Raw genomic sequence first — 14,093 nt, 5'->3', positions numbered from 1 at the left:
CCGCCCCCCTCCCGTGACAAAAAATACTTCCAACCCACCATCACAATGTGCAACCCCAACTAACACGGGGACGACGAATGTTTTTGCCATTTCACACAGACACGTTCCCGTCGATCAAGGTCGGCAGCGAGAGCACCAGCGACTGGCAGGCGGTGCGGCAGACGACAAACTACCAGAGCAACGGGCCCGTCACCGACGTGCAGTCGTCGCAGATGACTTGCTACGAGCTCAACCCGGGCCGCGCCGCCCCGCTGACCGTCAACGTGACGGCCGGCTCCACCGTCGCCTACACGGCCAAGACGTCCATCAGCCACCCCGGCCCGCTCTCGGCCTGGCTGGGCTTTGTGTCCCAGGGCAAGACGGCCGCGTCGTGGGACGGGTCCGGCGCCAGGTGGTTGAAGATTTATCAGGATAAACCTAGTGTTGGGAACAACGGTTTGATTTGGCCTTCGCAGGGTGAGTACGGAGTTGTTGTTTTTTTTTTCACTTTGGGGATGAGATCTTGTGAGATCGGCTTTTTTTCCAAAGATTCGACTGAGCTGACTTTTTATACACCTGGTAAATAAACACACAGACAAAACCACCGTCAACATCCCGATCCCCAAGTGCATCCCCAGCGGCGAATACCTGCTCCGCATTGAGCACATTGCGCTGCACAGCGCGAGCACCGTTGGCGGCGCTCAGCTGTACATCTCGTGCGCGCAGCTCACCGTCGCGGGCGGAACCGGCACGTCGGCGCCATCGACGGGCATGGTGTCCATCCCTGGAGTGTACAACGCCCGCGACCCCGGCCTGCTAGTCAACATCTACTATCCCGTCCCGACCAACTACAAGGCTCCGGGCCCTGATCCGTTCACGTGCTGATTTGGGAAAGCGATGTGCGAGTGGTTTGATGTATTTGTTGTCATAAAGGGAGGTTTTTGCGTCCATATTTGTTTGAGAAACAATAATCAGAGCCGTTATCGCCCTGTCCCTTAAACATGGTAAAGCTGTAAACATTTTGAGAAAATTGAGTGTGTAAACAAGTCGAAATGTCCTCACACAATCTCGTCCTTTGCCTCAAGTTCGTTTAGCACACTTGCAAAAATTATGTGTTCTGTTCAATTTCGAATGCCTTGCTCATGTCAAAGTCCCTCTGACATCAAGACTCAGTCGGTCTTGGTAACACCAGTCTCGGCACCCTGGCCATCCTTTCCTTTCTCGGGGTCATTGCTGGTGGGCGTTTGGTCATCGGCCTTACCGACCCCGTTGTCAACAATCTCGATATCCTTGGCGGCGTCCTTTGCGCTATTGTCAACGTCCAACACCTTTTGCTCACTGGCCTTGGTCTTCCTCGCAGTCCCGCCATCTTCCTCGTCGCTGTCTTGACCATCCGCCGCATACGGATCCGGCCGTTCGATGCGAAGCTTCACGACCTCTGTATCCGCACCCTCGCCCTTAGCGAGTTGATAGTAAACCCGCAAGCCCAGAATGACAACGGCATTCCACGGGTCCCTTTCAAGGTCGCCATTCACAGGTGGCCCGGCCGGCGGAGGCGGGCGTGCGGGTGGAGCACTGGGGGGAGGTCGAGCAGCCACGGCGGTGAGGCCCGGGTATTGCCTCCAGCCGCGGCGAATCGCGTCAAGCTCGAGCTCGACCTCCCCGTCGGATATCTCAGAAACGCTTGACACGCTCTCCATTTCACTGGAGTCCTGGTCACTGCCTTCGGTGTCCGGGCGGCCATAACGGGAGATTAAGCGCTGGGGCGGCCCGTAACCTCGCACTGGCAGCCTGTTCACATTGTAGGAGGGCATGCTGCCGGGTGGGGGCTGCCGCGGTGGTCCCGCTTGCTGAAACGTTGGGGGCTGACCGCGCGTGCGTGACCTCGAGGACTGTCTTCGTAGGACGATCCCTTCAGCACCACTTGGGCGAAGCAGAACTCTGTCTGGATGTCGCGAATTGGGAGTGTTGTTAGGGCCTGCTTCAGCTGGTTCTGGAATGATTCCCTGGGACCGGTCTGGACTCTCATCCGCTACATGCAACCCTTGACCGATTTGCTTTGGCTGAATTTTCGTCACGCATTCGGTATTTCCCACAACTGTCGACGATATAACATGTCCTGCCATGTCTCCAACTGCGCTGGCTATGTTCGAGCTAGTTGAATTGTTGGGATCCTGCGAGGCAAAGTGCTCCCCTTTACCCGTCGCTGTCCCAGAGGCCGTTAGTTCCGGGTTCTCTTCAACTGGAATGATGGAATTCCCTGCAACACCGCCTGTGTTATTCTTTGTTGCGTGGGCTGCCGTATTTGGCACCTCCCCTGGAGGCTGGGCCCCTCCCGGCTGTGTCTCGGAATCCGTCGCAGCAGGTGCTGCCTCAACACTCCCCGAGATGGAGCTCATAGGAGTCCGGATGTCAAGGCTGTCCTTCGTAGTCGCTGACGTAAAGCTTGGAGGATTTAGCCCCTGAGTAGATTGGCTGCTCGGAGCCGCACTCGGTTGCTCAGTAACATCTTGCTTGTCTCCATCCAAGGTCGCAGTGGTATACTTGCTCTTGTCATCCGTGTCGACTTGACTGTTTAAAGCTTGAGTTTCAGTAGCCGGTACTGTTTTGTTTCCCTTGGCATGCTCATCCTCCGCTTGTGCCTGAGGCTGAGGTGCCGACTGACCGTCGCCAACGCTTATCGCCTGAGCTTGTTTGCGTGCCTCGTTGACCTTTTCAGCAAATTCTTTCCACTTCTTCTCTTCCTCGGCCTTCTTCTTTGCCCGCTTCGCCTTAGCCTTGGCTTTGGCCTTTCTCACCGTCAACACCTCTCTGGCATCAATGCGATACTGGAGATGTCGATCGTCCATGACCGCCTTCTTCAGTTTCCGCTTCGCCTTTTCCTTCTTGCGCACCTCGGCCGCGAGCCGAGCCTCCTTCTCCTGGGCAGTCTCGACTATGCGGCCCCTGCTGTGCGCAAGGTCGTACGAGAGCGCTATCCTGGCCAACTTCTCCCTTTGGTTCTTAGAGTACGCTTTGGCGACTTCCTCGGCCGGCATCTTTTTCATGTCGCGGGAGGCGTTCACCATGACCAGAACCGTGTAGTCGCCGGCCTCGAGGTCCAACTCTACGTTGACGCTCCGGTTCATCCTATAAGGGGTCAGGCTGCGGACCAGGTAGTCCTCTTGGCCTGAGACGTGAACCCTGAACGAGAACTCGAATCGGTATTGACCTTCCAGGCCCTTGAAGTAGCGCTTGTCGAGCTGCGACAGGACCAGGACGACCGGACCCGGACGGGAGAGAGAAAAGGCAAACTTGGTATCGTGATACTCGTGCACCCATGGCACCGAAAAGGTCGTCCAGATGGCCGCAGCTCTCCACTCCGGACCGAAGAGGCGTGTGCGGTCAAAGCTCTGAAACTTTCGCAGGAGGTCCTCGTACGAAATCCAGAAGGCGCCGTCGTCGCCAAAGCGGTGGTTGAGCTTGGCAAGCCACTCGGGCGTCCATTCCGCCGACCCATCCGACCATTTGCCTTTCCACTCATCTCGACCCCATGGGTTTCTCAGCATGAGCAGGCGATGACCGCCGATCTCAACTGTTTTCATGACACTGTAGGCGTGCAGCTCGACGATACCTCTCCGCTCACCGGTGCCATGGCCCCATATGCCTGTGCTGCACCCAAAGAGAAAGTCTTTGTTGACTTTGAGAAGCCCTTCTTTCCAAAAGTGGTCCTATGTTAAAAGAGATATAAGTGTAAGTGTGGCCCGAGTCAAATGGGTGCGGCCACGCTTTGCATAAAGAATACATGTGAGGAAAAGTCACAACTTGCCTTGTCAAGAATGTCAGTGGCATAAATTTCCTGCGTGATCCCTCCAGTCAGGTCCTCAATGCCTTCACCGGTGAAGCCACCCTCTATAGCTTCATAGTCGCCGTGAGCCTTTGCGTATGCCTAGTGAGAAACATGTATTGCCGTCAGCACTGGCCGTTATATATTTTGTGCCACAGAGCTTGTGGGTTGTAAATTTGCATACTTTTTCGAGCAGGCTGACCCAGGTCTCATTGGGCTCGGAAGATTGCGCAAAGTACAACGCCCCACTGTTGGTCTGGTAGAGGCGTCTATAAGCTTCCTCCGAGTCCTGCCTTATACGATCGTTATCTAATAGGATTCTCTCAATGCATCCATCATCGTAGTCGCCCTTGGTGAGATAGAGCTTTTTCGATCCGGACCCTGACTGTTAGCATACCTTCGACTTCACATACTCCTGAATCAAGTGTCCGTCGGGGCCGAGACATACCTTGTCGTCTATAATCTCACTGAACCAGTCTCCATCACGATGAAATACAAAGCCATAGACCCCGACCTGCACATCGTGAGCGACGCAGATGCGCTCTATGAGCCCTGGTTTGTTGCTCATGGTGCACAGCGCGGCCATCAGCCAGCAGTCACCGACTTCTCGCCCCTGTCTGACGTCGTTGGCGGATGGTCCGTCGACAAAGAACTGAGGATTCTCAAATATCTCGGTGACTCGGTGAACAGCCATGGGGCGAAAGTTTTGCTGGGGTGAGTGCGGCGGCCTAGGGCGCAGCCTACCTTGACCGCGAGAAGATGCCTTTGCCTGTGCGTATCTGGCCCGGCTCTGGGTTTCGACTCCATGGACAGCACCGCCTTTCCTGTCAAGTCTTCCCATCACCAAAATTTTCCGCCTTCGGTTGGAGAGACTGACTAGACATTGGTTTCTCTCCAGTTGAAAATCAATCTCAAGATCAAAGTGCGGGTCTCTGTACCGCTGGTTGACGCGCCGACATTCCTTGACTACCTGAGCAACTTTGGCTTTGCACTGGGCGACTGCTTCATCGTACGACACTGGCTGCAGTTGAATCCTTTCGCCAGGTCGTTCTTTTTGCTTCTTCAGCGTATAGTCTTTGCGTGGAAGGATGCGTGTGGCTTTTTTTGTACTCGTTGTTAACCAATTTATACGCTCGTTTGCAAGATTGTGTATAGTTTACCTTTGCCCGGAGTCTTGGTTGTAAATTTATTCCAAAAGTCATCCAGCCTCTCCTGCGGCGCTTTGTCCTTCTCCGAGTTTAATGCAGGGCCTCTGTTTGGGGGACCTTTGCGACGGGCTGGTGGCGAACTGGAGCTAGAAGAAGAGGTGCTGGAATCGTCTGGGCTGCTGTCGGACATGATCTTGATATGAGTTGGCGGCTTATTAGCCCAAAAGTATCAAACAAGCGGCTATGTATATATTCTTTCTTCTAAAGCGGACCACATTTGTCTTTGTTCAACAAGAGCGCGCAAATATTAGGTCTGCGTGACCACAGATCGCTGTAAGGAACTGTGCCCAATAAACAGTGGGAAGCAATACTGTTGAACGAAGCCTCGCCCAGGTGTTATGAGCAGGCCGAAGCAGTTTTAAACAAGATTTTCTTTGCATCGATCAGAACCTGGTCTTCAATTTTTCCAAGTGAAATGATTATAAAAGCCAGCACAGGCACGGCCGCTGTGCCTCCCTCTGGCCCCCTCAAGTGACGAGCAGGAAACTGTTTAAATAGTATTGAGTGCTTGGGCGTCAGCAGGTCGGTCAGGCTAACATCGACCACTATTTGCGAAATGCCATGTTGTGCAACCCTTTCGACGTTCGATACGGAGTATAATCATGCGGGGGATTGGCTGGTATTGGATCGACAAGCTGAGGCTGCAAGGATTGCATTAGCGGCAAGTAGCAAGCCGCGAGGATTGCGCTGGCATTCTGGGCAGGCAACCACTTTTCAGGAAATCGGGCATGAAATGAGGCTGAAAATGAGGAGCTGTAACCAGGTGAGCAATAATCTGGGGTGACACTGGGCATTTGATAAGCTTATAGGCTGCGGACTTAAACCGTGCACAGTTGTTGCATTCACAAGGTGGGTAGGGTTTTCTCACATACCTTACTTAGGCAGTGATGTCGGCAGTTTGAAAACATAGAACGAAATGGCGGGTATATTCATTAAACAAACAGTAACGGGTGGGCTGAAATCAGGGATATCGATTGCAAAAAAAGGAAAATGGGTATCGTTGGCAGCTCCTGCTGCGACTTCTAATAGCAGCATTAAACTGCAAATTTATCAATATCGTTCCATAGGCCCGGGAGAGACTCTCAGCGGTGCCAGTGGTGCCCAGAATCAAAACAGATCCAGCAAGTCGGTAACCTTCCTCCTTGCGTCTTCCTCCAGTGCAACCGGCACGCTATCCTCGCGGTCCTCAAAGAGACTGTCTTCGTCGTTTGATCCGACTGTCGAAGCTTTATTTTGAGACTCTTTTTGTATGAGTCGTGCCACGCGACTCCCTACGCGGGCCATTAGGATCCTAGTACGCTCGAGTTCCTGCTCCAGTTCGCCGTTTTTGGTGACCAGGTGTTTCTGAACATGAGCAGCTGCAGCGTTGTCATCATCGGCATCATCGGTGTTGGGTTGAAAAGATACCAGGCCGTCGCGTAAGGCACGCAACCGCCGCACACGCAACAGCAAAGCCTCGCGCTGGAGAGACAGCTCCTTTAGACTTTCAGTCAATTCCGCAAATCGCTTGACCTCCACGGGATGCGTTTCTCCATCCTTTTCCAAGGGCCAATTCCCAGGAAGTGCTGATATCGTTTTTGCATCAGCTGGGTCGCCACAAACAAATACGCGATAGGTTAGCCAAGATTCGACATGTTTTATATTTAGGGGGGAAAAAAGGATATTTTTCTCTGCGTTATTACACACCAAAATCAGTGCTGCTGGAAATTCCCATGGCCTGCAGCTCGTTTCCTTCGGGGTGCATCTCTATAGCCTTTTCTCGCTCCATCAAATAGAGTTGTTCCAGCTGCTCGGCCACATGTCGCGTGGCGGCAGATGCGTAGACGCGGTTCACGTGCTGGTGCAGCCGGTGGTTGACACGCACCATGGCGGCCTCGACGGCCCTCTCGGGGATAGTCGCCCCCGCGGCGCTGCCGCCGTTGTCTCCTGCTGCTTGAGCGGATGCATTGTTTCCTGCACGCCAGGCGCGTGATGGGGCCAACGGCTGAGATAGTAATCGCACCTGCTCCGCTATCAACTCTTGTTTGAGTGTCAGGATTGTAGGCGGTGCTGCTGAAGACATTGTGTGGATCTCAATCAAGTCGGCCAATGGCTGGGCCGTTTATCAGAATTAAATGTGTTTATTCCCATGGATACTGGTAAATTCAAGTCGTCGCGCCCTGCACTTTAGCTTAGTATGGGGCCGTTGCTGCATAGCATTTGGGGCTGCTTCTGTTGAAGCTCTCTGCAGGTGGTGAAATGACGACATCCAATGGGTATTGCACATTGGTGACGCTGCAATAAGGCTGCCCACAATACCAATAGAAGTAAACAGAGGGGCGGGGACCTTTTTGGCGGGGACGCCCTGGTCTGGCGGGGCGCTACGGAGCTCTAACATCTTCAATCTTCTGTCAAGAACCACCGAAACTTCCTGACACATAAAGTTGCAGTGCTTGTAGACACCAACCTTTAAGCTAAAGAGCTCTTTCACCCGCCTGCCCGTCAATTTTTTGCCCAAGCTGCCGACCTCCACGACATTTCCCTCCACCAAACGTCAACCATCAATCATGGCGAGCAAGACCGACAAGATCGACAAGATCATTGCGCGCCTCCAGCAGCGCATCGCCGAGGGCCAGTTCTACGAGGCACAACAGCAGACCCGTGTCGTAGCCGCCAGGTATATCAAGGCGTCAAGCTGGGGCTCTGCGACCGATATCCTCTTCAATGTTTCTCAGTCGCTCCTCAAGGCCGGCCAGGGAGGCAGTGGTGGCGATCTGGCCACTCTGCTCGTTGACGTTTACAAACAAGCCGAGCTGAAGCCGGACTCGGCCAACAAGGGAAAGCTTCTGACGCTGCTGAGGTTGTTTGGCCCTGGGGAGCCTACGAAGAAGAAGTTTGTTACTGAGATGATTGGGTGAGTGTCTTTTTTTTCGGCTGGGTTATCCAGGAAACCCTACAAAGCACACCTGCTGACAGACGCTATGTACAATCACCCAGCTGGTCATCCAAGTTCGGAGAGTACCCCGCGGGCGACCCGGAACTGCACCACGTGGCAGGCTCGCTGTACGCCGAAGAGCATGAGACGTCCGAGGCGGAGAGGCACTTGATCCTTGGAACCAAGGATTCGGCCGAGGTGCTTGCACGCATGGAATACTCGTGGTACAAGGAGGACGACTCGCACACGGCACCCCTCTACGCCGCACGCGCCGTCCTCCCCTACCTCCTCGTCGGCAACGTCCGCGCCGCCAACGCCTGCTACCGGTCGTTTGCGAGCGCCCTGAGCGCCGACAACCAGGGCATGGGCGTGCAGGACGTCAGCACCAACAGCGCGGACCTGCGCGTCTTCCCCAGCCTGCCCCTGCTCAACTTCCTCGGCCTGCTGCTGCTGGCCATCCAAAAGGGCAACCCGGACGCCTTCAGGAAGCTTACGATGAAGTACGGCCCGCAGATAGCTGAGACTGCTCCGGCGTGGCAGGAGAGCCTGGAGAGCATCGCAGAAATGTATTTTGGTATTGCCAGGCCCAGACAGAGCAATCCGCTGATGGATATGATGGGAAGCCTGTTTGGTGGTGCCGGTGGTGCCGGTGGTGCCGCGTCAAGGAAGCCGCCCGCGAGGCGGGTGGAGGCACCGGCTGCAGAGGGGTTAGACTAGAGGGGTTTTCTATTCGCAGAAAAAGCGCTGACGCTGTTGCTTGATTGTAGTTTATACCCATTCATGACGATGCTCAAAATGACATGCTAGACGACTGACAATTTCCCCCCGCCTCCGTGAATCAAACTCATTGGCGTCGTGGTAGTATATCCTCGTTTTCAAACATCCAATTATCCTCGGACAATGCAGCTACCTTGGCTCTCAAGCTTGCTCTTACAGCCTCCAATATTTCTTGATTGGTGGCAACAAGCATATGTCAGATGTGAAGGCGCACCTAAAAATACCACAAAGTTTGGAAGTGTGGCACTCACCCTCTGGCTGTACCGGAATACTATTCTGATTGATCTGATGATGCCTCACAACGTCTGCTAGCCGTTGTCGCTCCTCTATTAAGTCACCCAGAATGTCAGTTAAAACGCATCCACCGCTCACCACATGCGACATGACAAGACAGAGGTGGATCCAAGGGGGGTTGACATACTTTCATTCTGCTGCCTCGAATCCAGTACAACCTCATCCATGTCGTCGATAGGAGGCGTCGGGGGCAGGTCTAGCTCGACATCGCCGTTCTGATCGCGGACCACGATATCAGACCCCTGGGCATCGTCTTCCAGATGCAGCCGACTGTCGCCAGAACTCGAAGAGCTGGTACCGTTCTGCAGCGTCGGACGGCGAGTCAGCTGGCCCTGGAAGAGGTTGCGCCGGACGCTGGTTGAAGGCACGGCGTGTCGTGTTCGGGCCACGCCGGGGGGCTGTTGTTGCCGACTCGATGCTTGCCTTTCCGCCATGGTGACAATTGCCCAGGTGCGCGCGCGCGTGTGTGTGTGTGTGTGTGGTACGTACCCAGGAACAGGGGTGAGTGGTCACGCTAGACCGGGTTGTGAATGTTTGTTTTCGTGCCGAGTTTGAACCTCATTTACCTAAGCAATATGAGGGAAGCTTGGACGGCAGGACTGGTACCGCGATTTACTAGGTTGCTATCGTGGTTGACGTGGGTGAGGTACTGCAATGTAAACTAACTGCCTGGTCGCATGCCAAAAGTAGTTGTAACCTCTTGCCTGAGCTAATAAGCCGTACCTAGGCGAGCGCTCCAAGACGTTTAACAGCGTTCCCAGCAAGTTGGAGGGTGATTTTACGTTTTGCAAATATGGTCCTCCAAAATATTCCAAGTTTAGCGTCCCGGTCAACGCCAATCTCTCACACGGGAAGAATAAACTAAGTCATTGAATGAGTTACAAGGAATATGTGGTGCTGTATTGTAAGTTAGAATAGCTGCAGGTGATGTGGGGTGGGTGTTTACAGCATCGGGCCAGGGTCCATCAATGGTTCTGTTGGCGGGGCTGCGCGCCAAACACGACTTGAAAGTTCGCGTTAAGTGGCGTCACGGTCAATTTCCAACGCGTCTCCATTAATTGAATTTCGCCTCCCTATCAACCACCAGGCAACCCCTTGCATCACCCAAAAAACGCCTTGCAGCTAGTCAATTGTGCTATACATTGAACCAAGAGCTCAACTACACCATTTTTCTTCAAGACTCTAGTCAAATATTTAGTACATTTGTCTCGGTCAAAGTACGCACAATCACCTAGAATTCACCATGCCGGCCGCTGTCCTGCCGCAGAAGCGGGAGTTCGGCGAGGCATCAAACGCTCGCAAGAACATCTCCGCAACCCCTTCAAGCACAAAGAAGAGGAAAATCGAACCTCCCGCATCGTCGCCGGCGGCCTCCCGCTTCAAGAGCTCCCAGGCAAACAAGCTCGGCTCCAGCCAACCCAAGAGCGCTTTCGAATCCGAAGTCCTCGAGAAGCTCAGTCAAGACATATCCGATCTCAAGCAGAACAACACCGAGAAGGACCAGTTGTGGTCGCGGCCACCAGTTCCTGCGGAATTTAACCCCAAGACTAGCACGCTATGCTTCCAGTCGATAGAAGCAGAGGAGGGTACGCTCCATGGCGGACAGGCGACGGTGAAGCTCTTTGGTGTGACAGAGGAAGGCAACTCGGTCATGCTGCACGTCAAGGAGTTCAGACATTACCTTTACGTTGCCGCTCCAACCTCGTTTGGTCAGAAGGACTGCAACGCCTTCAAGGCATTCCTCGAGACCAATATTGCACAACACCAGCCAGCCATACACTCAGTACAGATGACAATGCGTGAGAACATTTACGGCTTCCAGAACAACACTCAGAATCCCTTCTTGAAAATCACTGTGACAGATCCTAAGTTCATCAACAAGGTTCGGTCCACAATTGAGAGCGGCAATGCGAATTGGAAGGGCATGTGGAAACACGACGGTGGCATCATGACCTTTGACAATATTCAATACGTCATGCGTTTCATGGTTGACTGCAAGGTACGGTTTCTCACCACCACAAACGTTCTGTCTGGTCCGGCCAACTCACTAACTTTTGTGACATATATAGATATCAGGCATGTCCTGGGTCGAGGCCCCGCCTGCCACTTACACACTTGTGCCAGACTCGCAAAGACAATCAAACTGTCAGATCGAGGCCGAGATGAGCTACCGAGACCTCATTGCTCACAAGCCAGTGGGCGAGTGGTCCAAGATGGCTCCTCTCAGGATGCTCTCCTTTGATATCGAGTGCGCTGGACGCAAGGGTATCTTCCCAGAGGCGAACATGGACCCTGTCATTCAGATTGCCAACGTGGTTACCAAGTACGGTGACAAGAAGCCTTTTGTACGCAACGTTTTCTGCTTGGACCAGACAAGTCCCATTGTAGCAACTCAAATCCTCGAGTTCAGCCAGGAGCAGAAGATGCTGTCATCGTGGCGGGACTTTTTGGTTGAGGTGGATCCGGATATTATCACCGGTTACAACATCGCCAATTTCGATTTTCCCTATCTCCTCGACCGCGCAAGGCATCTCAAAGTCAAGGACTTTGACTTGTGGAGTCGTATACCAAGCATCAAATCCGTGGCGAAAGAGTCCAACTTTTCCAGCAAACAGATGGGTAACCGCGACACCAAGGCCACTAATATCAATGGTCGTCTACAGCTTGATCTGCTCCAGTTGATCCAGCGTGATCACCAATTGAGAAGTTACACCCTCAATTCCGTGTGTTCGCACTTTTTGGGCGAACAAAAGGAAGATGTCCACCACACAATGATCACGGAGCTTTTCAACGGCACACCCGAATCTAGACGTCGTCTTGCACTCTACTGCTTGAAGGACGCCTATCTCCCACAAAGACTGATGGAAAAACTGTCATGTTTGGAAAACTATACGGAAATGTCTAGGGTCACAGGTGCTCCTTTCAACTTCCTTTTGACGAGAGGTCAACAAGTCAGGTTCTTAAGTCAACTGTTCCGCAAAGCCCTGGAGCAGAAGCTTGTCATTCCCAACCTCAGCGTCCAAAGCTCTGATGAGCAATATGAGGGCGCGACAGTCATCGAGCCCACTCGCGGCTACTATGATGTCCCTGTTGCAACGCTGGATTTTGCTTCTCTGTACCCAAGTATCATGCAGGCACACAACCTGTGCTATACAACCCTCGTCACCAAGAAAGCCATTGACGCGTTCGGCCTGAAGAAGGACGAGGACTATATCGTGACTCCGAATGGAGACACTTTCGTCACCACAAAACAACGCAAGGGGCTGTTGGCACAAATTTTGGAGGAATTGCTTGCTGCTCGAAAACAGGCAAAGAGAGAACTGGCGGTCGAGACGGACCCATTCAAAAAGGCCGTGTTGAACGGTCGGCAGTTGGCTCTGAAGATCAGTTGTAACAGTGTGTACGGCTTGACAGGAGCCACAAATGGCAAGCTGCCTTGCTTGGAGATTGCCAGCAGCACAACCAGTTTCGGCCGGCAAATGATTGAAAAGACCAAGGAGGAGGTGGAGAAGCACTATCGCGTTGCGAATGGCTATTCTCACGACGCTCAGGTCATCTACGGTGATACCGATTCCGTCATGGTTAAGTTTGGCACCAAAGACCTTGCCGAAGCGATGAAGCTTGGTGAAGAGGCGGCGAATTACGTCTCGTCCAAGTTTATCAAGCCAATCAAGCTCGAGTTCGAGAAGGTCTACTTTCCCTATCTGCTGATCAACAAGAAGCGTTACGCTGGTCTGTACTGGACCAAGCCAGAGAAGTATGATAAGATGGACACCAAGGGTATTGAAACAGTCCGTCGAGACAATTGCCTGCTGGTTCAAACTGTGATTGAGAAGGTTTTGAGGATGATTCTCATCGACCAAGACGTACCAGGCGCTCAGGAGTAAGTTTCTGCCACCACATGACCACAACGCACATGTACACCTACATCCATCCACAGTACCTTTTACTAACAAGATCTGCACATAATAGATATGTCAAGGAGACAATCGCAGAGCTGCTTCAAAACAAAGTAGACATGTCCAAGCTCGTCATCACAAAAGCCCTGACCAAGGACGACTACACAGCGAAGCAGGCGCACGTGGAGTTGGCGCAGCGCATGAAGAAGCGCGATGCTGGCTCTGCACCTGGCCTCGGCGACCGTGTGGCCTACGTCATGGTCAAGGGCGCGACGGGATCCAAGAACTTTGAGCGTTCCGAAGACCCGATCTACGTCCTGGAGAACAACGTGCCCATCGATACAAAGTACTACCTCGACAACCAGCTCGCCAAGCCGCTCGGCCGCATCTTCGAGCCCATCCTGGGCGAGACCAAGGCCAAGTCGCTACTGACGGGCGACCACACGCGTGTCGTTTCCGTCGCGGCGTCCTCGGTCGGTGGCCTGATGAAGTTTGCCAAGAAGACGCAGACCTGCATGGGCTGCAAGAAGCCGTTGACGGGCAAGGAGGAGAGCCAGGGTGCCGTCTGCGCCGACGACGCGCCTCGCGTTGGTGAGCTGTACAAGAAGACGCTCGATCGCGTCTCGGACCTCGAGGTCCGCTTCGGCCGCCTCTGGACCCAGTGCCAGCGCTGCCAGGGCAGCATGCACTGCGAGGTCATCTGCTCCAGCAAGGACTGTCCCATCTTCTACATGAGGATGAAGGCCAAGAAGGACCTGGAGGACGGGAACAAGGAGCTACAGAGGTTCGATTTTGATAGGGCTGCCATCTGGTAAACGACGTTATGTGACCTTGCCAATATGTTATTCTTTTGGGTCTACTGGCTTTTTAGTCCTGGTTGTATTCTATCACTCTGTAATGGGCGTTTTGGGAGTTGTGGGCAGGGGACCCTGGGGGGGGGACGGGCAGCATTGTTTTTTTACTGACGGAATAAAGGCAGGAATTGGGCACGAAATGTTATCTTGTTTGCAAATAATATGTTGGAATCAAATTTTGTAATAAATTTCCAAACGTGTCTTTGTTGGCTCCTACTAGAATCTTCAAAAAGGTACTCGTGTTCCAAAAGGTTCCTTTTTAGCCCTGCGGCATATCGTCTTCCCTCATTGTTGTGCCAACCGAGAAACGCCTCCAAACATTGCTTTGAACAGCAAAAACTA

General features: G+C 53.2%; 6 protein-coding genes across 6 annotated transcripts; 3 read left to right on the top strand and 3 right to left on the bottom strand.

The window, feature by feature from the left end:
• Positions 1-77: 77 nt before the first annotated feature.
• PgNI_03515 (uncharacterized protein) lies at positions 78-864 on the top strand (the record flags this gene model as incomplete). The annotated part of the gene is made up of 2 exons (XM_031123569.1): positions 78-456; positions 575-864. The coding sequence occupies 2 exons, from the start codon at positions 78-80 to the stop codon at positions 862-864; spliced, it is 669 nt and encodes a 222-aa protein (XP_030984344.1).
• A 284-nt stretch (positions 865-1,148) lies between these two features.
• Positions 1,149-5,143, bottom strand: PgNI_03514 (uncharacterized protein; the record flags this gene model as incomplete). The annotated part of the gene is made up of 5 exons (XM_031123568.1): positions 1,149-3,689; positions 3,764-3,907; positions 3,990-4,169; positions 4,254-4,903; positions 4,966-5,143. The coding sequence occupies 5 exons, from the start codon at positions 5,141-5,143 to the stop codon at positions 1,149-1,151; spliced, it is 3,693 nt and encodes a 1,230-aa protein (XP_030984343.1).
• A 938-nt stretch (positions 5,144-6,081) lies between these two features.
• PgNI_03513 (uncharacterized protein) lies at positions 6,082-7,238 on the bottom strand. Its single transcript, XM_031123567.1, has 2 exons — positions 6,700-7,238; positions 6,082-6,599 (listed from the first exon to the last, which is right to left on the bottom strand). The coding sequence occupies exons 1-2, from the start codon at positions 7,073-7,075 to the stop codon at positions 6,121-6,123; spliced, it is 855 nt and encodes a 284-aa protein (XP_030984350.1). The 5' UTR covers positions 7,076-7,238; the 3' UTR covers positions 6,082-6,120.
• A 321-nt stretch (positions 7,239-7,559) lies between these two features.
• Positions 7,560-8,644, top strand: PgNI_03512 (uncharacterized protein; the record flags this gene model as incomplete). Its single annotated transcript, XM_031123566.1, has 2 exons — positions 7,560-7,906; positions 7,969-8,644. 2 exons carry the CDS (start codon positions 7,560-7,562, stop codon positions 8,642-8,644), a joined length of 1,023 nt encoding a protein of 340 aa, XP_030984349.1.
• A 127-nt stretch (positions 8,645-8,771) lies between these two features.
• On the bottom strand, positions 8,772-9,432 carry PgNI_03511 (uncharacterized protein; the record flags this gene model as incomplete). Its single annotated transcript, XM_031123565.1, has 3 exons — positions 8,772-8,875; positions 8,956-9,030; positions 9,126-9,432. 3 exons carry the CDS (start codon positions 9,430-9,432, stop codon positions 8,772-8,774), a joined length of 486 nt encoding a protein of 161 aa, XP_030984348.1.
• An 809-nt stretch (positions 9,433-10,241) lies between these two features.
• Positions 10,242-13,800, top strand: PgNI_03510 (uncharacterized protein; the record flags this gene model as incomplete). The annotated part of the gene is made up of 3 exons (XM_031123564.1): positions 10,242-10,997; positions 11,068-12,881; positions 12,971-13,800. The coding sequence occupies 3 exons, from the start codon at positions 10,242-10,244 to the stop codon at positions 13,710-13,712; spliced, it is 3,312 nt and encodes a 1,103-aa protein (XP_030984347.1). The 3' UTR covers positions 13,713-13,800.
• Between the last annotated feature and the right edge of the window lie 293 nt (positions 13,801-14,093).

Source organism: Pyricularia grisea (assembly GCF_004355905.1).
Source record: "Pyricularia grisea strain NI907 chromosome Unknown Pyricularia_grisea_NI907_Scaffold_2, whole genome shotgun sequence".
Classification (NCBI taxonomy): Eukaryota; Fungi; Ascomycota; class Sordariomycetes; order Magnaporthales; family Pyriculariaceae; genus Pyricularia; species Pyricularia grisea.
This window is presented reverse-complemented; position numbering and strand designations above follow the sequence as displayed.

Excerpts from the sequence above, each read along its gene's own strand:
- PgNI_03513 (XM_031123567.1), bottom strand. The coding sequence starts at position 7,075 with ATGTCTTCAGCAGCACCGCCTACAATCCTGACACTCAAACAAGAGTTG. Across the intron at positions 6,600-6,699 it reads TTCCAGCAGCACTGATTTTG|CTGATGCAAAAACGATATCA; the intron begins GTGTGTAATAAC and ends GTGGCGACCCAG.